Genomic DNA, 26,540 nt, shown 5'->3' with positions numbered 1-26,540 from the left:
TTTAGAACACAGGGTTGCGGGATGGTTCTAATGTGACCTGTGATTTTACTATGAGCTTCGAGTGCATGTTAAAGGACCCCAGGTAGTCAAGACTAATCTAGAACTACCACTGTGGCGTTCCCCTTAACCACTGTGCGGTTTCTTTGGGTCATCAGACTCTGTCAGTAAACATAGCCTGGTTTTAGTTTTTGTTTGATATTGTCTTGCTTGGTGCAGCTAGAGGCTCACATGAAAACTTCTTTTTTTTCTCTCCCACTCCTCAATTTGTGCTACCAGAGCAACGATGAATCTGACCAAAAGAGTGTTCACCAGCAGTTCAAGAATGTGATGCAGAAGTTCAGCAATGAAGACGAATTTGACGAGGTAGGCTTGACTGCCTTATCGCCGTCTTAGAAAACATTGACTGTGGCCAAACTCCCAAAAACACTTTGGCATTCCATTTGTTTTGTTTTTTCTTTCTGTGCTACGGACTTTTGATGAAAGACTGTGCCTTGCCAAATGGTACCTGCTGTGATAGTAACTGTTGTAAGATAGAATGCCTGCTTTTCTTTTTCTTACTTGTGGATTGCTGCGCAACATGTCTCCCATGTGGAACAGAAAGTATGTGATAACGCTTGGCCCATTGTTTGTTGTGAAAGGCGTGCAGGGGCAGAGTTTGTCTGCCACATGCTGTGCTCGTACCACACCTGCGGGGTACTTCTTTTTAAGGGTGCCCAAGAACAACTTTTCAACATGGCAGATTCACTGCTGATCAAGAGGCCTCGCAGTTTGTCCTATACAAGCCAGATATTGCTCCCAGCTCACTTGTGTTTGAACCTTGCATCCTTGCAGCGAACCTCACATTGCTACAGTGTTCCGGGAAGTGGAAGTATGTATTAAAATCTCGTTATTGTAGCTCCACATGAATGCGAGTTTAGGTCCTATTTTAACTTCCATATTTAGTAAATGACATTATTTCAGATTCATTGTGGCGAGTGGAGCCTCATTTTCATTGTAATGCACACTTCAGTTTCACTGTAATGCCATCTTGCCGTCTCCCCTGTGTAGCTTCCAGCACACTAAAGGAAATGAAAGGAGACTGAAAGCTGCTGATCGATCCGATAACTATGTCTAACTTTGCTTGTGCTTGAAGAATTTGAAAAAATTTTGCGGGAAGAGATTTGTGAGGCAACATAATTTAATAGTGATGTCTATCTATGATAAGTCCGAAAAGTGTTTCAGGGCCCCTTTCATGTGTCAAGTCGTCGACTCTTTTTGGCAAAAAAGCAAAATGGGGCCAGCATCCACATTCGTTCTGCACCATGCCTCCTTTCATTCAAGCACCGAAGGAAAGTAAGATGCCTCTAATTATCTCCCCCTTTTTCTGGCTAAAATAAAATGCTGCACACAAACAGGACTAGGAACACAGGACAGAATCTGTTGAAATGTTCAAATTGCAGTGCGCATATGTGGCCGCAGTCGGAACACGTTCCCTTCCTTCTTGTTCAGCAAGAGAAGCAGTGCCGTCAATGCTGTCACTTGCCTGGTTTTGGTCATGTGAGCTTAACCACTTGATCGGTTAAGCTCACATATAATCGGGACTAAAAAGAAAAGCTCAGTTGTGATTAAAGCGTTAATGCTTTCCCTGCCTTGGGAAAAATGGCTGTTTTTTGTAGGTTACACTAGATTATTTTTCTGAAGAAACTATTTAAATCAAAATTTTATGCAATATTGACAGCAAAGCAGAATGGATCCTCTTTTCAGGCTTACAACTTTTATTTACTAAATGTATATCATAAAAAAACAACTTTTATTTACTAAATGTATATCACAAAAAAAATATAAATTGCCAAAAACAAGATTGTAGAATAAAATTGAAATACTTTAAGGATATGCTTCTATTTAAAAAGAGAAAAAAATTGTGTAAAATTTTCGTAGTATTCAAAATGTTTTGCTTATAGTCACTATCTGCAAGTAAATCAAATTTTGCTTGAACACTGCTTACACTACAGCAATTTATCTGGAAACCCTGCAGCTGGCTGTGCCATGTAGCAAAGCAGCTTCTCAATGTGAAACATAGGGATGTGAAACATAGGGGAACGTTGCAAGTCTTGCAGTAAACTTTTTTTTTTTTTGCTGCATTTAGCTGTCATGAAAGATTTCTTGCAGTTTCGGTATGTTAGCTGGCTTGTGCTGAATGGCTTCAGCTGGCGGAGGAGTGCAAACTAGTAGTGGTGCATGTTCAAGTTCCGGGTTGGTTTCCATCATCGTCGCTCTCAGAATCGGTCAGATGAAAAGGCAGCATCCTCGGACTCAAGGCAGCATCCTCCGACTCGCTGTTGTTTGAGCGGTCGATAAAGTTGGTGCAGACGCAGTGGAATAGCGAAATACACAATGTTTTGGAGGTGGCCATTTTTGTTTTCAACCCCGAAGAGCACGTACGCATCTTCGATGCTAATTCAAAAATCGCCGCCAAGCGAGGAAAAAGACGATCAGATGAAAAGGCAGCATCCTCGGACTCAAGGCAGCATCCTCCAACTCGCTGTTGTTTGAGCGGTCGATAAAGTTGGTGCAGACGCAGTGGAATAATGAAATACACGATGTTTTGGAGGTGGCCATTTTTGTTTTCAACCCCGAAGAGCACGTACGCATCTTCGATGCTAATTCAAAAATCGCCGCCAAGCGAGGAAAAAGATGCTAACTCCGTAAGAAACGAAAGTTTAGTTCTCCTACTATATGTCGCATGGCGCAGTGTCCATAAGTGGCATAGAAGGTCTTGAAAACGCCGTTCGAAACTATTGTTTGTGGGCTAACAATGCTCAATGGGTGTGGTAGGTAAAGAGTTGATTGATTAATCGGAAGGTTAATCTATCGATCGCCCAGCCCTAGTGTTGACGAGGCATTGCTACAGCAACGCAGCACAAAGCACTAATTGTTTAGAACGACAGAAAGCTGAGCTAGTTGGTAAGGATTCATAATGCAAAATAGAAGTGAGGCGTGCAGACAGGACACAAGAGTAGAGAAGTGGACAACACGAACGCCGTGTGGGGCACGAACCGTGCCCCACACGGTGTGGGGCAAAGGAGCATCATGTCTTAAGATATGTCCACCACTGTAGCGGTGAATGCACCAGCTCACGGAAGTTTGATTAGGCACTCTGTCATACTTACACGCATTTTGGGGGATTTTACAAATTCCACTATATACAAGCACAATTTTATCCATCTCTTGTGGAAACACAGGCTCTCTCTCTCTCTCACACAGCAGTAGTAGTACAAAATGAGCAAGCTTCATTTCAACAGTAGAATACACATAGTTTGAAACGACATTGTGCACCTTAGTTAAAGACAAACTCTGGCTCAGCCATAGTTGGTCTAACTTGTCGAAGAAATTGTGCAACGATGGTAGAAAGGTAGAGCAAAAGATTGAAACACGCAGAGAGTGCAGGACATAGTGTTTGTGGAAAAATATTGCCTCTCTCTTCTACTACTTTCTTTTTTTTTTTTTGAGGTAGACTGCTAGAAAAGCCACTCGTGCCATTGGACTTCTGAACACTCACTGCTATGCAGCTCGCTACAAGTGGTTTACCCTTTGTTTTGTATATCTCAGTATTGGATCACAAGGAAATGGTATACAAGAACCTGCATGCAAAAGAGAAACTGTAATGGTAGCTGGAGAGGTTAGCCTCTGAGGCTTGGCATGCTACTCCGGGTGTAATAAATGAGAATAAAAGACAAAGAAAGCATATGCATGCACAAACACATGCTTGAAATGTACCATCACACACTAGAAAGTAGGCAAAACTAACCGCAATGAATTGAGCAAAGTGGGAAGTGGAGGCTATATGCCAACGGGAGTAAACGAAATGTTGCCTGTCATTATCCTTCTGGCGTGCTGTGGATGCTCATCGTGTAGAACAATACTTATCTACTTGAGTTCACTATGCTGGAAGTTTTTTTTTATGTATTGAAAGGGATTACATTTTGAATTAGTGTTCCCATCCCTAAGTAAAGTATTCTTTTTCCAGGCTGTTACTTTGGTTCATGAGACCTATAAGCTTGAAAAGCTTGTTTTTCCAGTTCATCTGCATTTACTTGAAGCTTCAGGCAGACCTGAACTGGAAGCAAATGCAAAACGCGTCAACTGCACTTTCGGTCACATTGCTCATTTTAAATTAGCCATGGGTAAAAAGTTTCTGACCATGCCTGCATTGACATTGATTATTTTGGTGAACGAAAAATTATCATGGAAGCAAATTCATGAAGTGTTCAATGGCTCACTTCACTTTCTTTTGATACTCTGCTAAAAGCTGTTTTGGGGCCCCTTTAAATCTTATCTACAGTGCACTTTAAAGGTTCACAATAGTTCAACTTTTCCTTTCTTTTTTTCCCCTAGTGCTCAACTTTAATGAATCATGTACTGCACCTGGACTAGGGCTCTGGTAGTCTACCTTCTTTCCCACAATTACGTGTTCATGTTCCTGATCTTGAAAGATCACTTGTTGTAGAAAGTTGCGTACATTGCTGTTTTTGCATTTAATGATTGCATTTACGAACATTGAGACATGTAAGTGTAAATGAAACTTGCTATCTGGGTTTTTATGGTTAGCTCTTTCATAGCCAATGTGTACATTCTTAGTTTAAGCATTTTAGCAGAGTACAGGATGGAGTCGCAAACAGCTGAGCTGGCGGCAATGTTCTTGTGACTCTTTGCTCAACTATACCACACAAACCTCGTTATTTCATTCTGTGGATGTGTCCTCTTTTCTGCCGGCAAGAAGATGGTAGCGCCACAGTGCAAAGTTTCTTACAGTATGTGTTTCTCCACCAAGAAGCGTCACACTATAGAAAAACAAAACATTCCTCTGCATTTAGCTTGAATTCAGCAGCATCTGGCAACATTCGATGATGCTGTCAGTGCCGCTGTTGACACTCCTCTCCTGTTTCCACTTAAACAAACCCTGACAATTTTTTTCACACATTTCAAATATACACACATATTGTGTACAGAATGCCTCCTTCGTCTGTTTGTTTGTGCTTTCTCTTTTCTGTTTGTGAGGTGTGTTAGGCCTCTAACAGTGTATTGTAAACAAAACGGGCAGTGATCGCGTATCGTTCGCAACACAGGGTGCCTCATGGCACTGCTTCACGGGAACACAGAGCACAGGCTGGCATGGCAGCGACAGTGGGTAGACGAAAAATGCAAAATTATGTCAACCGGATGTGGACGGTGTTTTGAAACTAGGAAAGAGAAATGTGAACATGACGTTTGTAATGTAGTGTCCACATGCCATTTAGAGGAGTTCACAGGAGTACAGGGCGAGAAGAAACTGCTTAAGGGGAGAGACACGAAGGAGAGGGTAAGCTGCATGGCAGCTGGCATTCTTGATCATCAAGTGTCTGTAACTCTGCTTTGGTAGCGTCATTTTCAAAAATTCTTGCGACTGTTGTAGACTCTTACACAGCTATCACTATAAACAAAATTTTGACCTCCAGTTTGTTTAGGGGCCCTTTAAGCATATTTAACGCAGACTCTGTGGCATTGCACCGTTGAGCACGGGATAGCGGGTAGGATTCCCAGACATGGCAACCACAATCCAACAAGGGTGAAATGTAAGAGCACTAATGTACCGTGTTGTGGGTGCACGTTAGCCAAATCCAGGTGGTCAGTATAATCCAGAGCTCTCCACTACAGCATCCCTCGTAGATCACTATGCAATTCCAGGACATGAAACCCTCGAACATTAGCGCACATATGTCCTGACTAAAAAGCTCTCTATTATCCAGAATTTATGCCTGCTGGTATGGGATAGTTAATCTGTGAAAGGTCTTGTTTCTGCCACGGAATCATCTGGTGCATGTCTGAAGTGCTTTGGATATGATTAAGCCAATGCAAGCCTGTGTGAATGCTGCCCCGTTTTGTGTTTCTCAAATACAGCATGTTGATGTATTTTGTTGAGTAAGACGAATTCCACACTTTGCTTTACAGAAGCATTATGCCTTGACTAACAGTACTTGCGAGTTTGTTGACTGGATGAAAGATCTTTATTGATATTGGATGTGTAAAAAAAATTTTTTTTTCTTTTTTAGGCTGTATTGTATTTCACTCATACATTTCACCCCTGCATATGATTCACGCTTCTGATTACACTCCTTGGGAAAAATGGGGAGACTAATATGAACATATGATCAGTAAAAATAACAGCTTACAACAAAATTCAGCAAACTTTTTCATAAAGACAGTCTGGAAAAACGGTTAAAACAAATCAAAACTTGAAATACAGTTTCACTCTTCCCATCATTGCCTCTTTCGTTGCTGCTTTCCGCAAAATATTGACATCGATTAGTTACATGCAAAATGCCATAGAGGAGGGCATGGACATGTCATCTTTCTGTTAGTTTTTATGGCTTTTATTGTTTCCAGCCTTTTTAAACTGTCACGTCTTTCTGTGTCGTTCCGTTTGATTACAAACAAGTTATTCTCCTTGAGAGCTGATTTTTTTCTTTCTTTTGTAGACTCCTCAAGCAAAAAATTTACCTTTGTGGCCTTGCTATGAACTTGTACACTGCAACGTAGACATTTGCCTCTATGCTTGTCAAATCTTTTTTTTTTTTTTGCTGCCTAAAGCTATTATTGTGAGAGACTCGACTGTAGGACTCCTGTCTTATGAGTGACTCATCTTGCTAAGGTGGCAGGCCTGCTGCATTTGCTGACATACAAGTGTGCGTTCATGCAGCTATATATATATATATATATTTTTTTTTCATTGCATGCCTCTTGAGGTTGCAGCTTTCAACATCATTAGTGGTCAGACTGTGTTTTGTTTGTCTGCCTTGCATTCGCTGTTGCTGGATGTTGCTGTGCATGCGCAAGCCTCTGCAAGGTGTTCACCCTAATTTGCATTCGCTGTAGTGGTAACAACTCATGTGTACATTTTGTGCTTGTGAATAATAACCTTGTACACGGATTCTCTGGCTTGCTGGCTAAGTGATTTACATTTTGCATGAAATGCTTCAGATACACATGTTTTGGCAAGTTTCACTGAAAAACTAGTGTAATCCAAAGTTCGATGGGAACTTGTCTGGTGAGGAATGAACATAGTGGAATAAAATGAACACTAGCCAAGAGGTAAAACTAACCTCTTGGCGAATGTTCATTTTATTCCACAATGAAAATCTAGTGGCGGCTTCAGGGCCATTTAAAGCGTGTATTTTGTCTGCTTCAGGTGCTCCAATAGGTGCTGCTTGTAGAATTACCATATCTGCTTTTGTTGTAAGTTTATGGGCCTTTTTGCCTGATGCCTCATTTTTCCTCTAATAAATTTTTGTAACAGATTTGGAAATCTAAACAAGAAACTTGCTCCCAAAAATAATAAGAATGACTTTTCAATTTAAACAAACCTCATTCAGTGGTTGCCTTAGGCGAGCACTTCACGAGTTAAAATAGGATTCCTCATAAGAGGGCCCTGTTCATAGCATTGGACCAGAATGTTTGTCTCAACAGTGAAGATGTCACATAGTGATTACGATATTATTGCTAGCTAGTTCCCAGTCTGTCCTATTAACTGCATGGTGCACCAACCAACTTAGCCGTGGTAAGCCCTCTGACAATTTGTCACTCACTCGCAACATCGTCAACCGTGAACCTTTTCGGGGTGCGTGCTCCAGAGTGCTTGCTGTCTTCACGATGACCACATGCATACCTCACGTTGCCAAGCTGGCAGTCCAGCTACATTTGCCAATATACAAGTATGCATTCATGCAGCTATTTATGCAGCTATTTATGTAGCCCACTTTGTCCAGTATTATTGCAGTCATTTCCTTGGTTTGACAAGGCAGCATTTCTCATCACATTTTTATTGCGGAGGCATAAGTGCCAGTATAGAGGAAAGTTTATTCCAATAAGTTGTGGCCCCCCACGGTACAACTAGTGCTTACGTAGGTAGTTTTACATTCACTGTTTTATAGGGTGCACCATTATAAAATTGAACATTCAGTTGGTGCTCAAGATAAGATTACTGTAAAAGTATGATCTTACACCTCATTTGAAAATACTTGTGAAGTACTACTTGCTCTCCTGTCAAAGATCTTGCATCTGTTCAACCTTACATTTTGGGGCACAAAGGACAATTCATGTTCTTACAAGAGGATCAAGTGTCTCCATTTACACTGGTTCCCGCAATATGGCATGGAGATTACTTGTATCAGTGATGTGTCTACTTCAGTTCCAGTTTGATAACCATATTTCATGCTTGGTTACATTAGAATTGAAACACTGGTGAAATTAACCTGTAGGCTAGTGATGCCTGATTATCTTAAATGCAGATGTTTAGTTGTTGAAAAGCGGCTTGCAGTGGTCTGGGGTTATAGTGCGGCACAAATCCAGTACTTTTCCTTTTTCCTTTAATTTTTTTTTCTTTTCAAGCACATTTGTTTGGTGCGTAGATGCAGTGCCTTTTCAGTCACCTTTCTGAGCATATGTAGCCTATGGTAGCTAGGTTATAATAGCTGACATTTATAGCCCGTTGCTTTAGCGAATGTTCTCAAATTTGGTTTCTAGTGTAGCGCTATGGTATTGTGGACACCTGTATTGTCAGATGTCCCTCTAGCAAGTCTTTTCAGTTTGCAACATTTTAAGTTGTCTTGGCAAACACTTACCTTCATCTAGGCTGCTTACATGGCTTCAACTATTCTTATGCTGTCGGCCACTGTCTGAGTGCGATACTGAATGCATAACCCAGCAAAGCCCAGCAGAATGTTTGTCCTGTATGCTGTCATCAGAAATACAAAAGTGCTTAAGAGCAGGGACCCAATGCGGCCACTAGGTGGCTGTGGCGACTTTGTGCTGCCGAGCACAAAGTCGTGCAACCAATTTCCATGCACGATGTGCGCCTTCTGGTGGGGGCAAAAATGCAGAGATGTTCAATTTAGATGTACGTTTAGGAACTTCATGGGGTTGAATTCAGAGTTCTTTGGTATGGCATCTCTCATACTTCATGCGTTGCTTTGGGATGGTAGACCCTATAATTGGGGGTTTACCCAAAAATCTTTTCACAGCTGTTGCATCCGAATGTGCATGATGCCAGATTCAATTGAACCCTGCTAGCCTTCTTGGCTTTGTCATGTCCTGCTCTAAATTGTTCACCAGGCAAGGTGGTCTGGCCAACAAGCCATAATGTTGCGTTATCGTGATGGTGAAGAACAACTCAATGCTTAGCGAGAGTTAAAAATCGAACTCCTTATCTGGCGAACTTGTGCCCAGAAATGCAAGTGATGTTAAAATCATGACCACATTGAGCACAGTTATTGTTTGTCAAAACTCAACAGACCCTTAAGTTGATCCACTATTTATACACACATTGCTGTGCATTTCAAAGTGATCACTGGTGCTCATGTACATTCAAGAATGTACAAAACTATTTGTTTCACACACAAGAAAAGGCTATGCCATAGAATATGCAACATGAAATTTGGGATACAGCAGGGCGCATCATGTTTCGAGCAATAACTTGCTAACAGTGATTAGCCTGATAAAAAGTGGTCGCCTACAAAATGTAAGTACACGTGACGCCATTTATGGGGAGCAACATTAAGAAAAACGAACTTGAATGTATATGTCTTTCTTTCTATTGGCAGCGCTGTTGGAATGTTTCATTACTTATTCTCTGCCAGAGTTTTATTTGCTTTCCTTTTCCAGAACATTCAGGTACTGCACCGGCTGTGTAAGAAGAACCCAGGCATCAATGTGGACCAGCTTTACCGCAGCCTTGCACCCCACATCCGCGAGCTAGTGCGAACACGGCTAAACGAACTTGAAAGGCAACCTCCAGGCTCCAATGTAGCGCACGTTCTTCCTCTGCGCATGAATGATACCAATCGCCACAGCTACTCTAGTAAGCAAAATGTTCAGTTCTTTTGCACCTGCTTGCAGCCAATGTGCAGCTGCTGCTAATGCATACTGCAGCAGCTTTAAAGGCGTTCCTTTTTATGTGGCCAATGTTGCAAGCACCTTCGTTTGTTGTGATCTGAAAGCACAGGGTACATCTTGTTCACGTGCTTGCATTTAAGCCGCAGCACCAGCCTAGTAGGCTAACCTTTCATCCATTGCGAACTGTACATGGGAGTGAAACCATGACTGCCCTAAGCATTGAGCTGCAGCAGTGCGAACTGACTGACACCACACTTTTGTAGATTGTGCATGGTGTTGGAGAACCATAATCTCCTTTAAGATGCAAAAATGTCATTGTTGAAGTTACCTTTAAAATCTATTCATCGTTGTTGCTTAAGGTACAATAATAATTGCATCAAGTCTGCACCAGAATCTCAGCTGAAGCACATTATATGTGGTTGCCACATTATTATATGTTGTCTCTTTGGTAGCACAGGCATGTTGGGCAACATGTGTGGGATTGTAGCTCCAAGCACGCTGGCATTGTGTGTTAAAGTGTGTTGCATTCACACTTTAACACAGAAGTTGTAAGTGATGTGGTATTCCTGTAATGAGTTGCACTTCAATGGAGCCACACATAAGCCTTGCACTTGAAAAGCCACCATGCGATATAATATTGCAGCACATTTTCGTGTAGCAGAGTGGCTTAAATACCAAAATTTGTTGCCCGTACTGCTAAAAAAAAAAAACACACCTTTATCTAAATTACGCCCTTGCTGCCCCATGACATACTTTCAGCAGTGCAAAAGTTGGGGAGATACCACACAATACAATACGAAGCGTAGCCCCACTGTACTTATTAGCTGCATTTGTTCATGTCGTGACACCAAACTACCCAGAACACCATTCACCTGAACAAATTATGCGCACCAAGATCAAAACTCTGATCAGATATCGGAAGATCAGATAACCCAGTTATTAAATAATGTTGAGGAGGAATTTCACTTTTTATGCACCTCAATTTAAGCATTACATGAACTTTTCTGCTAGATCATGACATTTCGTAGAAGTAAATAGGCTCCCTGAACTTGTAATACTGATAGCAAAAATAACTGAATTAAGTGACTTAAGTGTGTGTATTCTTTTTAGATTTCAAGTTTGTCGGAGCTATAATTCCATGGGAATGATATGTGCATGTAATGCGCATGAAAAAAGTGTCACAAAATGTGTGCACATAGTAAATGTATGTAATGTCAACTGGAACAAGTACCTCTATGGGGATCTTCCTAGAAAGTAAGAATATCTTTTGAAAGATTTTATCAGATAAAATGGATGTAATATTTTTCTTTAGTCTCCCTTTAATGTTCATTAACTTGTGCAGTTTTGTCCAGCGCAGCTGGGAAACACAGTTTTTGGTGCAAGCTCACTGCAGCCATAGTCACCTGCAGCGGTGAATCACTTATTTTGTTCCTAGTTTTTTAGGAAATGATTGTAAATTAAGGAAAACGCTAAACTAAATTTTGCTTCTCTGGAGCAGGTACAAGGTTTCCAATAAAGACCACACAAATACAAAATACATGCTCCAAGATGCCGAGACATTCCCGCCACTGTCCTCTTTGTGTTTCATTACTCCTCTCTCTCTCTCTCTCTCTCTTTACACACACACACACACACACACACACACTCAAGTATACTGGTAGCTATGAAAAGCCCCTTCTTGTGAACTCAATCAGCTTGGACTTACATTCAGTCTGTCTTGATCTTGATTACAGTGTGCTCATGGCTGGTGAACTGTTTTGTATGCTGCTTTCAATTTCTTATAGTATGTCATTTTCCATTTGTGAACACAAAAGCTGCCACACTAGTTTTTGTCAGTCATGCATTGTTTTCTGCCCTTTTCTTTTTTCCCCAGGTAGTCCTCGGAAAGGAGACTTGTCGAAGCTGCCCAAAGACTACATGCACTGGAATCGAAAACAGTGGGCAACTCGCCTTAATGCAGTCTTGGATCAGCTGAATGTCAAGGGGCACTTTAGTAACGATGACTATCCCTCGTCAGAAGACATTCCCGACGTTAGTCACTTCTTCCTCTACTTGTAATAAATACCACTGCGTGTTCATGTGCTGCAAATGTTGTTCTACAGTAGTAATTAGAGACCATGGTCATATCAACAGTATTTTGGCACACCAAATGTTTAAGCAAGTGCTGTCTGCCATTGTTTAGAAGAGCATTCTCACTGTGCTAGTCTCCAGATTCCTGCAAAGTGGACATGCTTCAGTCACTGACTGATTCAATTCTGCAGTTGCAATATTTGTCCTAAAGCTGTTGTTAAAGATAACTTCATGAAATTCACACATTCCTCATTTTTAATGATTGAAGGCAGTCATTAAAAAAACACTATTTTGTTTGCACAACTACGACAATAACCATTACTGTAACAGCTAGGTGCAAATGTACATTATGAAATAGTTTTTTGCTAATGAAGGTATGGCTGCAATATGACACTGAGGTGCACAGCATTCCCAGATGGCTTACAGCAGACATTCTGAAATATGTCATTACACCTTTAACAGTCTTTAGCTGCCGTGTTGTTTATGCCTTGTTGCTGAAACAGTTATTTTGTGCTATTGCAGATATTCAGTGAACCCCTGCATGTTCATGAGGCAAGGTATCAGCAAATCGTGCAGCAGTCGGAGGACTTGACGAAAACAGCGCAGCAGATCATCGCCGACTTCAGGAATCATGGTAGAAGTCCGGAGGAGTCTCACTGCTGAGCAGCAGGGCAGTTTAGGTGCTTGTTTAGCAGACAGCAAGCTATTCGCCCGCACCACGCATTTGATGAATAACGTATTCATCCTGTGTAAATAAATGTGGAAATTAACTTAACTAGTAGCACCCCTTAGGCTTCATGATGTGCTTTTAGTTTATCTGCTTTTAAATGCGCTTTTATTGACACGAATTAATTATTCCAATAAAAAAGGGCTTTTTTTGCGTGCGTGTGCGTGTGTGTGTGTGTGTGTGTCTGCGATGACTTGGGAGAGGAAAGTGCGGCTGCAGTTGGTAGGGAGCCGTCGCGGGGTGCCATGTACTAAAATGATATCCCAGAGTAGGAAATCTGCAACGTCGGTTGCTCAGCTCATGGGAAGTGCACGAGTGATGGCATAGGATCGTCACATAATCAGTAGACAGCAGTCCACTGGTTGCCGGAGCTGGACTTCAGGTAGGGGCCAAGGTGATCCAAACCCACGCAAAATAATGGCTCAGGTAGAATGTCGATCTGCCGTAAATAGCCGGCAGGAAGCATTGCTGGCTTTTTCCGATGTTGACAGGGCTTGCAAGCAGCTACATAGCACTGTACAGAGCATGCGAGGCTGGGCCAGTAGAAGCTGCGGCATATGCAGTCGTAAGTGCCAGCAACCCCTAGGTGTCTGGCACTTGGGGCATCGTGAAGCTCCTGAAGCACGGCTAAGCGGAGGCGCGATTGAGCAAGCAAATAGGGTGTCACTGTGGCACGCCTTTTTTTTTTTTTTTCAGCCCAACATCTTCAGACCTTTTAATAGCACAGGAGACACCTGCAGGAGCTTCTCTGTCCTACAGCTTCGGTTTTGAACATGCTAGTGCGCATCAAGCTTTGTGCCGAAGTGAGAGCAAACTTCAACTGATCTTGCAAAAGCTAGGATTTGTCATGCACAGGAGTCCTCATCCCATGAAGTTTCTAGTCGTAAAGAAGCCATTCATTTACTCAGGGTGTCGCCTGCAAAGTAAGGAACAAGGCACTGTGTTATATAAGGGGCATAGTCGGGAGGGGCAAAGGTAAGGACACAGCTGGCTTGTGTCCCCTCCGAGATTTATTTGTACCATATGATACCTTGATGAGTGGAAGGACTTTCAACAACCTTGACCTTTCCCTTCCCACGGTCAAGTGTGAGCCCCCTTAAAAAAGTTTCTGGGTACATCACGTAAAAATGCGTGCCTTAAATTCGCGGTTCAATGCTTGCAGTGTTTGCATTGATGTTCGCAAAAAGTCGGGTCATTTGGGATGCCTAAACCGATGTCTAAGCACTTGAACATAGCGCATATCCATAGATTTGCGCCGGCTGGGCCTACAGGCCCACCCGAGCTCTGGATCCGCCAGTTGTCTACGTGGCATACGCTTCCAGGGGAGAAGTGTATATACAGTAGAACCTCGTTGATACGTTCCCGTTACGTACGTTTTCCCGGCGCCAACGTTCGCAATCGAAAACGCAAAAAATGACCCATAGAGTTATGCTCATTTTTTATCGGTTCATGCGTTCCCGGAAAGCACGATTTTTAGGCACCAACGTTCAGTACGTCGCCAAACTGCGGCATAATGTGGAAACTTAATTATGTCTAAGCATGGAGCCCCGTTTCATGCATGCAGCTACTGCAACAGCTAAATGTTTATGGAATGTTTTGTGCATCGCTTGTCTGCAGGTTGGTCACTTAACTTCATGCAACACACTTTCACAGACGGTCTTTGTACAAAGGCATGCCCAATGTTGGAATTGGTTGGCGCAGGACAGGGGTAATTGGAGATCGCATGGAAAGGGCCTTTCGTCCTGCAGTGGACATAAAATAAGGTGGTGATGATGATGATATCTAAAGTGCATGGTGCAGCGATGTACATGGTGGGCATCCGCTGAACTTGTTAGTAGGACGTACGCCCACATGGGCGTTCGTATGACTTATTCCCCTAGCAGGTGCAGGACCATATCACTTCGGATACTGGAAATTGTCTACGTGCTCCAGGTACACCAATCACCATTCCATGTCGGGCTAAATGTCTTGATATACAACACAACAAACACAGGAGTGAACAGAGCACTGAACTGCCAACAATTTAGAACTTCCAACTTTGAACAGGCTTGTTGGTAGAACATGGCTTATAGAAAACCGCCAACACCCTTCTGAACTCAATTCCGAGCTTCGAAAAAACTGTGCGTATGGTTCTGGTAATCATTCCAACATTCTGGGATGCTAATTCCGGAATACTGTTCTCGAGTAGTTTAGACCAGAAATAAAAATGTAATAAATGAATAGGAGATGCAGACCAGAAATGAGCTTTACTATATATTGAAAGCTGGACGATGAGCGAAAAGGTGCGACGTACATCGGAATGGCTCCCGCCGCAGACGCAACAACGAAGGCTGGATGTGCAACCACCCATGCTGTGACCATAGCGCCAACAATTGCGACATTGTAATGGACGCGAGTCAAGCGGGTCCACTCTGAATATTAGAGGCCAGACTTTCATCTCAGTAGGGCAAGTCTTGTACCTGCAAACGTGGCAATTAGAGCTCAACCCAGCTCCTCAGGCGCGGCGGTGTCGCCTTCAATACCACGTGACACCGTGACGTCACGACAGAGGAGAAACTGGGCTCCAACTCGCGCCGTCGCCTTCAAGGCTGACCACGTAACATCGTGACGTCACGACAGAGGAGAAACGGTGCTCCAACTCGCGGCGGTATATAAGCAGCTGCGCTTGCCTCTGCTAGACACTCACGAGGTGAGATGCCTGCTGGAGACAGAGCTGCTCGTTGGAATGAGAAGCGAAGGTTGCGGCTACAGAGACTGATTTTCTAGGTGGCTTTGACTCGCCTCTTGCAAGATGGGCTGGGTGGGAATCGAACCAGGGTCTCCGGAGTGTGAGACCTGGAGACGCTACCACTGAGCCACGAGTACGATGCTTCAAAGCGGTACAAAAGCGCCTCTAGTGAATGCGGTGTTGCCTTAGGCGTGCGTCGCTTGCTCAGGCGCACATTTCGTTGCCGCGCCGAACGCTGCGTTGCTCGACGCTCACCGCGTCCAATGCGGGGCGCGTAGTCGCTGCGCCGTAGCCCATTGTCTTACACCCCTTGGCGGGTCGACGGGAACGCTGTCGCGTTCCACTCTTGAAGGCGAAGCAGAGTAACGCACGAGTTGTTTCTTCGTCTAGCCGAACCAAATATAGCCAAGCAACAGCAGTTCACCAGGCTAAACAGTGGTTCAACAACTAAAATAAAGGCTAGTATGCTTCGCATCCTGGGCTTAACCTTAGCTAAGCCACAGCCATATTGACGCGATAGCGTTAAGGAGCTCGTGTCGCAGAAAAGCCGGTGTGGTCGGCGTCGGCGGCGTTGGCCGTGAGCGATAAATCCCAGCAGGCCCTTTATGAATAAAAAACAACTTGCAAGATGGGCTGGGTGGGAATCGAATACAGTACAGCATCAGCGATGGGGGAAGAAACGTAAGTTGTGTAAAACAATCCCATGAGCTGAAAGAGCATGCAAAGTCCCAGTATGGTCTGTGATATTGCTACGGAACAGCCGCCACAGTGTGGCTGCACTGAGGAGGACGAAGACGACGTGTGTGCCGGTTTGATATAGCGTCGCCATTTTGGCTCCGTGAGCTTACCTGTAAATAAATTGTAAATAGTATGCGGCTTCAGCTTCACGTAACATTAATTAACCCACCAGTAAACACCAGTAAATTGAAGGCGTCGTCAGCAATGCCTTTGAGGACGTGATTAACCTTATCGTCCTCAGTCATGTTCGGGTCAGCCTTGGCACAATGGGCCAACACGTCGAGAATGCACGACACGTAGGACTCGGTCGACGTCTGTACACGTGTGGCAAGGGCTTTCTTGGCGTTGACTTGTTGACCAAACGGATTGCCAAAAAGGTCGCGTAGCTTGTCTTTGAAGAGATCCCAGCTCGAGATCTCCTCTTCGTGAGTCTGGAACCACGCCAATGGAACTCCGTTGAGGTAGAAAAGTCGCAAGCACAATAGTCGGATCCCACCTGTGACTGGTGCTGACACGTTCGTATAAGCGGAGCCAGTCGTCAACATGAGGACTGCCGACTCTGTTGAAAACACCAGGATCCCGAGGCGGGAAAACGGCGACGTAGGTCGGGGTTGCAGGCGGAGACGCTTGCATAGATGAAGTGCCGCCAGCAGGAGCCGAAGTTGCATTGTTGCCGTTGCGACCGCTGCGAAGCTCCATGACGGGTACGGGGAACGCCTACCTCCACCAAATTAATGTTATGTGAAGCTGAAGCCGAATACCATTTACAATTTATTTACAGGTAAGCTCACGGAGCCAAAATGGCGACGCTATATCAAACCGGCACACACGTCGTCTTCGTCCTCCTCAGTGCAGCCACACTGTGGCGGCTGTTCCGTAGCAATATGTAGGTCCAGAATAAGAAGGAACGTTGCTAGTTCATCTCTGATGGGCTATAATGTGCCTTCGAATGTGCATTCACTGTTCCCTAAGAGCTGCCAAGACATTCTGTAGCAACTGGCGTCACTGTTAGGATCACTACTGAGGTCGGGCACGTGTGCTTATCTGTCAAGTTCTAATAATCCAGCCAAAGCCAATTTCAGGATCAAAATAAGTGAAGTTTTGGTCCATACAAATGTATGGGTACCAGTCAAAACCTTATGTCGAGATCATATTGCTTAACTGAAGTCAGATTAATGGAAGTGTACAGGAGCTATAAGTGACTCATACACAACAGTGTGCAGTATGTAATGGTGACTATCAAGACAAGGGGTGCACAGCTAGAAGTGGCACAAGATTGAAGTGATGACATCAACAAGTCCACAAGTATAGGCTAGCAGTAGAATACTGAGACATGCATGGCTTAGGTGCAGCTAGTGCAATGTCCTAGTGGGTATGCGTTCTGACAGCAGTTAGTGCAGAATGTTGAAATATGAAGCCACAACAACGTGATGCCTACCTGTGGCATTGTTTACAACATTGGATGCAGCTGGGGGCATCTGCCGAGGCAATGTCCAAATCAGTGGCAGTGTCTGTTGGCCCCCAGGAACCTGTAAGCAAGATGCAAGGACGATGTCATGTTGGATGTTTTCCTTTGGCATGCAACTAGTCACAGCAATTCAAGTACAAGTAGTGCAACCAATATATCCCAATGGGCATTGAAACTCCCTCGGACGTCCGGATAAGATCCCGACGTCCAAGTCCTACAGCAGTCGTCCTGGGGACATCCAGTGGATATCATTATCGGACTAACTTTAACATCCACTTCTTATCCTCCTGCGGACATCCTTAGGTCATTCGTGCTGGACATTTCGCCAATATCCTGAGCATGACTTTGTTCGGATTTGAGTGATGAACTGCTCCCTTGCTGAGCATTTCTGCGCTTGCAAATACCAACGTAGAACCGACCTCGAGTTCGTTCAAGCTATAGCCACAGCTATACTTTGTTCAATAGAGGCATCAACGTTTGTCGGCGAAATATCAACGAGTCTTCAAACATGCGGCATAAAATAAACCACATTCGATCTAATTCTACCCGCCCATGGGATTTCCTTCTTCTGGTGGAGAGCATACAGGTCACCCACGGAGGCAGGTTAGTGGACTGGTTCTAATTATAACGAACAGCGTGATCGTAAAAGGTACGTGCATGCACATGTGACCGCCTCATTATTATTACTTGCAGAGCCACAGAATGATTTCTGTGCTTACAGTGCTCACGCGTTATCACGCATATCCTTTGTGAGCCATCACGCTCGCCAGGCATCGATGTGACCAGAGATCAACTGCGCCATTGTATAGTTGACGTCCATTCACGACGCTTTTCAAATAATAATAATTAACAGCAGCCACACATTAGGAAACTTCATAAATATTTCGATCTTCTCTAAAGATGCACAAAACGCGCCGCAAGCATACCCAATACTACCAATGCAATCTTTTCTGAAGCTTCGCATACCCTGCATTTTTTTTTTTTGCGGGAGGCTATTTCTTTTTATCGCGCGGGTTCTTTCCGGCAATATTTTTGGAAGTGTGCATCGGCAGAATTTCACTGGTGGCATGAACCCTTTCGTGTTTACATTGATGTTGTGACAGTTAACAACACAATAATTTCCAGTCATTCGAAGAGGCGCCGTCGGAAACAAGAGACGTTTCGCGCGCAGCGCGAGCTAAGCGCGGGCGCGACCTTGACGGGAAGCAGCGAAAACGTACACCTGTGGGAGGTGAAATCATTCCGCCGGGAGAGAAGCGAGCACCATGCGAGTGCTGGCCTCTAGGATGAAACTTGGCCTGCGAAAAAGGCGCGAAGGCGAGCGTTTCGCGCGTTTATTGTGAGTGCGGAGGCGCCATTTTCAGTTGTCACTACGGCTGCGCAAGGTGGTCAAGACTGTTGTTTCTTTCTCCTGAGCTCCTGGCCGGGTTGGCCCCGCAGTAAAGGTAAGATGAAGCGTGCCTGGACTTTATACTGTACCATGTGTTGTCGGTGTGGTCTACAGGCCACATATGCGCAGTAGTTCGCCTGAGCGCCTTTCTTTTAGTCGCATATATGCAAGGAGGTGCTGCTGTACGCGATTGCTTGCGGTCGCATATGTTGCTGGGAGCTGCTATTCACTATTAATACGGTGTAGTGCGCGTAAAGTATGCAGAAAGCTCGCAAGAGATTTGCTGAAGAGAAAGCGGCACGGGAGACGAAAAAATCCCTTCAACTTCTCCATTCTGCGTGCACCGGGCAGGAGTGTTCTTCGACCGAGCAGCCGAGCGCCAATACCACTGAACCACTGCTGCGGGCTAGAATACTTGTGACTTTAAAATTCCTTTTCTGGTGTATTGGCTGGAGTAGTGCCTTCATAGACTGCAGTTGATCATTTGATATTGTAACATTATTTGTGCACAATTTTGTGCTTAAATTCATTGTTTTCAGTTTTCTTCTCCATTGAATGACTGATTTACAATGATGATATTTATGTCACTTTTCAGATTCTGAGTGACAAAAGGGTGTGAAATAGAAGGCATCAAGGCATCAGTGGGCATTTTGTCTTCACTGAGTACTTCAATGAGTGAAGGGCAGCCAGTCCACTGCAGTCTTTCTTTCTCGCAAGTCATGGCTGCATGCTTCTGAACGGCCTTTTTTGTGTGTATCGATCTTAATAGATTTGCTGTTGACATGTCTCCTTTCTTGGAGTCCTCTCACTATATTTCTATTATTTTGTAATCGATTCCATTGCAGTATTTTTGTCAGTCTTATGCGGCTACTTCCGTTGCAGTTTGTGTTACCACTAAAGAAAGCTGAACTAGCTGGTAAATGTTCACACTTTTGCATACAGCACAACATGCATAAATGCACAGTACCACTTGTGTGTACTTCCTGTTGTCCATTGTCATGTTACGTGGTATTGTAGGAACCATGCTAAAGTGTAAGCTTACTACTATCTCAATTCAAGTGATGGCTAAGTTCTAGTGTGTTGCAAGGTGAGGCTACGAAACAGTTTGATTACATTTTATTATGCCTCTTTTGTGTTACGATGTGGCCGTGAGTCGGAAAGGCTGCACTATATTGAGCAGTACTGCATGAGGACTCCAGTTTCAGTAGATATCAACCGTTCCGTTCATTGCTATTTACTTCTTTTCCTCAGGAAGAGGTGGCAGGGCTACTAGCATGTAGCAATTCAATGCTACACATATTTCACATTTAACCATTCTGTGTCACTTCCAGATTTATGTTTATTTGTTGCAAACAATAATTTCGTTGATAGTTATTTCACTGTGAAGTATTTATCATTTATGCTGGTCTTTGCTGGCGGCAAAAAGTCTGCTCTCTTCTAGTCGTTTTACTTTTATGCGTAGGGTTGTATTTGTTTTCTTGCTGTCAGCCCAGAGTTTTTATCTAGTACATAGCGAGAATCGCTGTTTCAGTTCTTATTTGCATTTTGTTTTACTGTGACTTACTTTTTCGAGAAGAAACAGTATTTTATTTGTAGTGCATTGCAAGTTTGTCACATTTCAGCTACTGTTTGCATAGTTTTGTTCATATGCATGTGTAAACCAAGGAGGGATCATTTGCCGTTTCCAAGGTATTGCTAGAATATGAAAAAAAAAGGCGCAGTCCAGATAATTTATGTCTCAGCTGTGTGATATTTTAGGTGTGAGGATTGCTAGTACCTTTATGTTCCTTGTATACTCATTACTGAATGTAGTGAAACGCGATAGCGTACTGATCGCCAACTTTTTTTTCGGGGATAGGAGCCTCACCTCAAGACTCATTCACGCTAATGAAACAGTGAATGCCTGCGCTCTGTTGCTGTCTTGTATACCATGTGGCATTCTGAGCTTTTTTCTCATGCTCCCTGATGTCAAGGTGAAGAATAATCGTACTATAGTGAAAGAAGTGTACCATGCTTTTGAAGTACCCTGAGTGCTACACCTGGCCCTGCCCACCTCAATTGATGTTTCTAAAGATATACTACCGATAGTGGTGCTTAGTAAACACTCTTATATTATGTGATCACATCTCACTCTTGTAGCCCTTGGGGGCTGGAAATTTTAATGTACTGCTGTAAAAGCTGTCACCTGCAGACTTTGTCTTAGTTTGTGCTAATAAGTTGTTGGCTTTTATTATAATGCAGGACTGTCACATATTCTTTCTCTGAATGTTACAGGTTTGCAGTATATCAATTGTCTCGTGACCAGTTCTGTGTTTGAGTACTTGTAACACTTGCATCACTATACCGGCTCTCCATGTATTAAATCGAGTTTTTGTAATGGAAATGAATAAAAATTTCTGTGAAAGTGATTGTCCATTTTATGTAAACTTAGCTTGCTTTGGAATCTTTGTTCCATGGGTGCAAGTTGTATTTTCATTGGTGCATGTCAGTATACTGCATCATCTTTGCAGCACAGATTCTACACAAAGCCAACGTTTACGCTAACTGTGCTATTCAGCCCATTTAAATAAAAATGAACATCCTGCAGACATCCCTTAATGGTCCACAGTTCGTCGTACGGATGTCTGACGGACGTTTAGCAATGAAAACATAAACAAATTCTTGCGTCCGAGGAACATCCGTATATCCGTTCTAGACATCCACGGGACACCCCTCGGACTGCCAATTAGTATGCGCCTGCTAGTCCTGTGGATGTCCGCCGTACGCCCTTAGGCGATCTGCGGACGTCCTATGGATGACCAAGATATCCAGAAGTGGTAGTCCAGTAGACGTCCAGAGGAGTTCGAATGCCCATTGGGATATTGAGGGCCTCCATTCGAGAACCTCCTCTGATCTCGGTGGATTAGCTTTAATTGCAGTTGTTGCAGCATTTGTTGCATCCTTGCTCTAACTAGCTGCTGCAGTTGGGTGTGTAAAGTCTGAATATTGCAGTAAACTGTGTGAACGCACAGGCTTGGCCAGAAGTCTAGGCCAGAAGGTTGGTCCAAGCGTATCCAAGTCACTTTTGCAGTGAGTGTAAAAATCACTATTTAAAAATTTATGCAAGAAGGGAGAAACGAACAAAACATGACGCTGATATCTGCATGTCACGAATATTCAACCCCTTGAGGTGCTGTGTACACAATCGTGCTTGCCTGGTGCATCAAAAGCATTAATGAAAATAATGACATTTAAAACATGTCACACACATGTTGAAATGCTTCTTGTTGGACCTGAGCTGCGAGTTTCAATAATATGTGTGAAGTGTTTTAGTAAAACGAGTTGGAAGGTAGACGGCTGGGTGTTTGCTCTCCCTGGCCGTATGTTGTCATGTAGCAGGCTCTCTTCCTTTGTTTTTCACCAAGCACATTGTTCGAGTGTCTGGACAGGTGCTTACCCAAGTTTGCCAGACATGAAATAGTCTAGTTTTCAGATCTGACGTTTTTGTAGAAAGTTCCTGCATGGGGTTCATGTACCGTAAACTTGACAAAACACACTGAATAATTTGAAATCCTTAATCCATTTTGCAGCCGTATGCCTTACATGATTCGAAAGATGCAAGAAATGTGGCGAAACGAAATTTTTGATGGGCAGAATTAAATGGCACCTGAAGGGGACATGCTTATATAATGAATACAGGATATTAACATGGGCACAATGTTTATCTTTTTCTGGTTGCCGTTTTTCACCGGCTAAATGCTGTTGCAATGTTATTGCTTGCCACAAGGCTGTAGAAGACTGTACATGTATCGAAACTTTCCCAAATGTCATCAATTCTATAGCAAGAGTCTTGTTTAATCAGACTGCCTGCCAACACGAATAGTGGAGTACATGTCCGAGTGCATGCGAGTGCCAGCGATTATGCGGGAAATAGCGGTATAAGTAGCTGACGCACTTGACCTGTAGATGAGATTTTCCATGACCAACGACTGTGCTCGCTCGTCACTAGTGTTATTCTTTGAGCATCACTTGTTTTTCTAGGCGCACGTTTGCCACTCAAGGAAGATTCAAGATTTGTGACGCACAGTTTTGGCACTGGCTTGTTGCTCACTGTCAGCACAATGTGATGGTATGAAAAAGGTACTCTTGCATCAGATATGACTTCCTTGTAATGTTCGACTGCATCATTTTAGTGGTTGCTTTTACTGTTCTGGGACGAAGAACAGCCTCCCTACCTGGAGCAGAGAGACAGGTGTGGGATTGCTGCGGATGGCCTGTGGAGGGGCAGTCTTGAGTGTTGGTGCCACCAGCTGGGCTGTCAGTGTTTGTGCCCCAAGGGTGGCCACTGTCAGCGGCATGGGGAGCACACCTGATGGGGGGCTCAGCACCGTTGACACTGGGTTCACCATTCCTCCTGCAAAACACAGGCCACACACAAGTGGGCAGTGTACCATATTTTTGTGAATATACTGATGTCGAGCATGACTCTTTTGATGCTCGAGAACTAGACACATATTATTACGTTATAAAGGCGGCCTGCTGCTGCATACAGTAGCCATGACCAAGAACTTGCCTAGACAAAAGCTGCTCTGTAAGCTTAGCAAATGCTGTAGGAAACGGTGAAGGAAATGACAGAAAAAAAGGACTATGCGACTCTGCTTCTGGCAATGAATATTATCTACACTAGCAACAAGTGAGGGCTCTTGTGATAAATACATTTACGCAAGCGATTCAAACACATTTATGTCATTTACAATGCGTTGACTTGATATCATGATGCACAAAGACTGCTCACTCAGACATTTCCTCTGAGAATTGTTTGAGGTTTATCATCTTTACACAAGGATGTTTGTTGCGTGCATAAGGTAACCTCCCTTTTCACCCTCGCACATGTTTGCAATTCCAGACTTAAGTCCTCTGTGACACTTGCACAAAGTGACGTGTCTCATCTCATCTGCCCTTTCACTGTACTGCATAGCATTCCAACATTGGCAATGCCAAGTTCTAGTCCACTGTAAAGCATGCACAAAGTGGTGCGCCTAATTGCCTCACTGCATCTGTGCTGTGCTGCATAACGTGCTCCTACTATTCTGTTACTTCTATAGTTCAATGATTAGAACAAGTGGCTCACAAGTGAACAGTCGTCGAGTCCAAAGCATTGCTGGGAACAGATCTTTTTTCTCTAAAACAGTTTTTTTTATAGGGTCATTTATGACAACCTTAGCTACACGAGTTCTCTAGAGTAACCTGTGAAATGTGCCCTTCCAAGCATTACGATTTAACTGGGCCAATGCAACTACGCTAATGGAGACTGATTTGAAGAACATAAAATTGGTGAATATATATTATGTGAATGCACATTCTTCTATAAATTACAGATTGTTGTGGCCCATACCTCAAAAGATTGGTTGCGTTTCACTCGAACCAAATATTATCGATTTATGCCAGGATTATGGGTCAACATGTTGTAGCTCTGACAGCAACACGAGTTGGTGATGCATTACCATATTTACATGATTTTAAGTCGACTCGAATGTAAGTTGACCCCCTATATCGCGTGTGACAGGGTAAAAAAAAAAGAAGCATACTCGCGGGTGCATTCCATAACGAAAATTTATTAGTAGTTGGCATGGTCACTGTACTACTCCTCACTAGTGCTGCCATCGTCATTGCTGCTATGGTCCCAGAACACGGAGCAGTCAGGGAGGCTCTTTTGACATGTCCGGTTAGAGTAAGTTCGCGATCTTCTGCCGCCAGCCACTCGTACTCATGGCGGAGCAGGTGCTTAAAAGGCGAAGATCCAGGCTTGTCTCATGACCATGTCGGACGTCACTGGCAGGGATTGATCATGCATTTCGGCGATGTACGCTGCAAGCTTGGCCTTCAGCTCCGAAAAGCGTCCCGACTTCGGCCCACAGAAACCTCTTCGCTTGCCGTCACAGGTTAAAATTTTACTTCACTGCCGTTGCCACTCTCGCACCACCCATTAAGGAACATCAAACTTGCTGCCCGCTGTGCAGTTATTTGTTTCTTCAGCATAAAGGATGGCAGCCCTCTTCAACGCCGCTGTGAACGAGCATCGAATGTTTAGTGGACTTGGAGCACTCATGATGACTGAGGAAGCACGGAAGTAGCACGTGGCCGGCAGTAAAATTGAATGCGTGAAACTAAAGAGCTACCGGGAAAGTAAAACATGCGAGCCGCGAGCGGTCTCTGCTCTTCCATGAACTATCGATACTCCCCGCAAGCGCCGCTGCTCTGAGGGTGCCGCTACAAATGGAACAGCAGCACTTCCATGGACTATCGACGCCCCCACATGAGTGCTGTGTGTACTGTAAAACGCTCGAAAATGTTGAAAAACCCTTCCGAAAAGTGAACAAATGCGCGCGATAGTGGAAAGGTACGGGTGGGGCTAATTGGAACTACGTTGTAGCTCCCCTGATATCCCGTTGGTCTCGCTTTTTTTTGTTGTGCCATGTTTTGGTTTCGATTGTAAGTCGACCCCCCCCCCCCCATTTCAGATTTTCAAATTTGAAAAAGTGGTCGACTTACAATCGGGTAAATACAGTATATAGTACATACAACTAATGCATAATGGGAATAAACTGGCATAACTAACAGCGACAAAATACTGTCAGACTAGTGACAAACTTGTACCATCATGTCAATCTTCTGTGCGTGTCGTAGATGTGACTATACTAACCAGAAGACACAATGACAGCAGATGGTGCCATGGATGCTACATTCGTTGTCTGAGCTACGCTCGCTGCAGACTGAATATTCTGTACAGATGAGTCCTGGATCTGCAAAGAAATCAAGTGTGGTCCATATGTGATCAGAAATGTTTAAAATGCCCCATACCGACAAGTACAAGAAAGCGTCCCCTGACAATGTGATGTCGAAATATCAGTGCCCTAAATTGACAGTTAAAATATGGTGCCAAAAATCTGCTTGCTTGAGAGATCCGTGTGGCTCTTTTACTGTGACAGCAGTTACTCCTCCGATACACTTCTAATGCCGCCTACTTAAAACGATTCCACGCGAGCTTCAGCAGAAGCGAAAAAAAAAAATGAATGCCGCGCCGAGCAGCGGAGCCGGCGCGGCGTGTACCAACTGGTTTTCAAAACGCGCGCGCCCGAAACCGGAAGGAGTCAACATCCGCTTGGTGTGCTGCAGTCAATTCGGCCGCTGGGCTCTATGGGAGTGTCCGCTCTTGTTGAAATTTCTTTCTCTATGTGCTATCCTTTAAACTTGACCCCAGAATTCCTTACGGGGCGTTTGCAGTCTGACGCGCAGCAGGCCATGCTCAGTTTAGACGTTGCCTCGATGAGCTTTGGAATTTGACGAATATCTCGAATTAGGTGCGATTTTCAAGAGTTTCAAAATGTTGGTATGTATGAATATGTCACTGCCTCATAATTTGTTATTTAGACAACTGACCCCAAGGCACTAATAAAAAGAAGTGAATTAAGTTTTTGTTAGTCTTCTGAAGCTCACGTTATTAGCCCCAAACTATGCCCGCCTCGCCTAGGAA

At 43.8% G+C, this 26,540-nt stretch overlaps 2 protein-coding genes and 1 long non-coding RNA gene across 8 annotated transcripts in view; 2 read left to right on the top strand and 1 right to left on the bottom strand.

Annotated features, from left to right (window-relative positions):
* LOC139046674 (cytoskeleton-associated protein 5-like) overlaps nucleotides 1–12,860 on the top strand; it is a 109,501-nt gene extending 96,641 nt beyond the window's left edge. For all 6 annotated transcript variants that reach the window (XM_070528617.1, XM_070528619.1, XM_070528618.1 and 3 more), the window contains 4 exons: nucleotides 277–363; nucleotides 9,676–9,871; nucleotides 11,780–11,937; nucleotides 12,499–12,860. In XM_070528617.1, the coding sequence (XP_070384718.1) occupies nucleotides 277–363; nucleotides 9,676–9,871; nucleotides 11,780–11,937; nucleotides 12,499–12,639 (582 nt within the window). In that variant the 3' untranslated portion in view covers nucleotides 12,640–12,860. The remainder of the gene's footprint in view (nucleotides 1–276; nucleotides 364–9,675; nucleotides 9,872–11,779; nucleotides 11,938–12,498) is intronic.
* A 108-nt stretch (nucleotides 12,861–12,968) lies between these two features.
* The window catches only part of LOC139051622 (uncharacterized), a 290,263-nt gene continuing 276,691 nt past the window's right edge, over nucleotides 12,969–26,540 (bottom strand). Inside the window, exons 6-9 of the mRNA XM_070528564.1 lie at nucleotides 25,710–25,809; nucleotides 23,242–23,420; nucleotides 17,608–17,698; nucleotides 12,969–13,619 (exon numbers count right to left, since the gene is read on the bottom strand). Of these exons, the coding sequence (XP_070384665.1) occupies nucleotides 13,600–13,619; nucleotides 17,608–17,698; nucleotides 23,242–23,420; nucleotides 25,710–25,809 (390 nt within the window). The 3' untranslated portion in view covers nucleotides 12,969–13,599. The remainder of the gene's footprint in view (nucleotides 13,620–17,607; nucleotides 17,699–23,241; nucleotides 23,421–25,709; nucleotides 25,810–26,540) is intronic.
* On the top strand, nucleotides 18,653–21,435 carry LOC139051619 (uncharacterized). The gene is made up of 2 exons (XR_011509450.1): nucleotides 18,653–19,082; nucleotides 19,623–21,435. It is a non-coding gene; the product is annotated as an uncharacterized lncRNA (long non-coding RNA).

This window comes from Dermacentor albipictus, unplaced genomic scaffold (assembly GCF_038994185.2).
Source record: "Dermacentor albipictus isolate Rhodes 1998 colony unplaced genomic scaffold, USDA_Dalb.pri_finalv2 scaffold_13, whole genome shotgun sequence".
NCBI classification, from domain to species: Eukaryota; Metazoa; Arthropoda; class Arachnida; order Ixodida; family Ixodidae; genus Dermacentor; species Dermacentor albipictus.
Note: the sequence above shows the minus strand (reverse complement) of the source record. Positions and strands in the feature narration are given on the sequence as shown.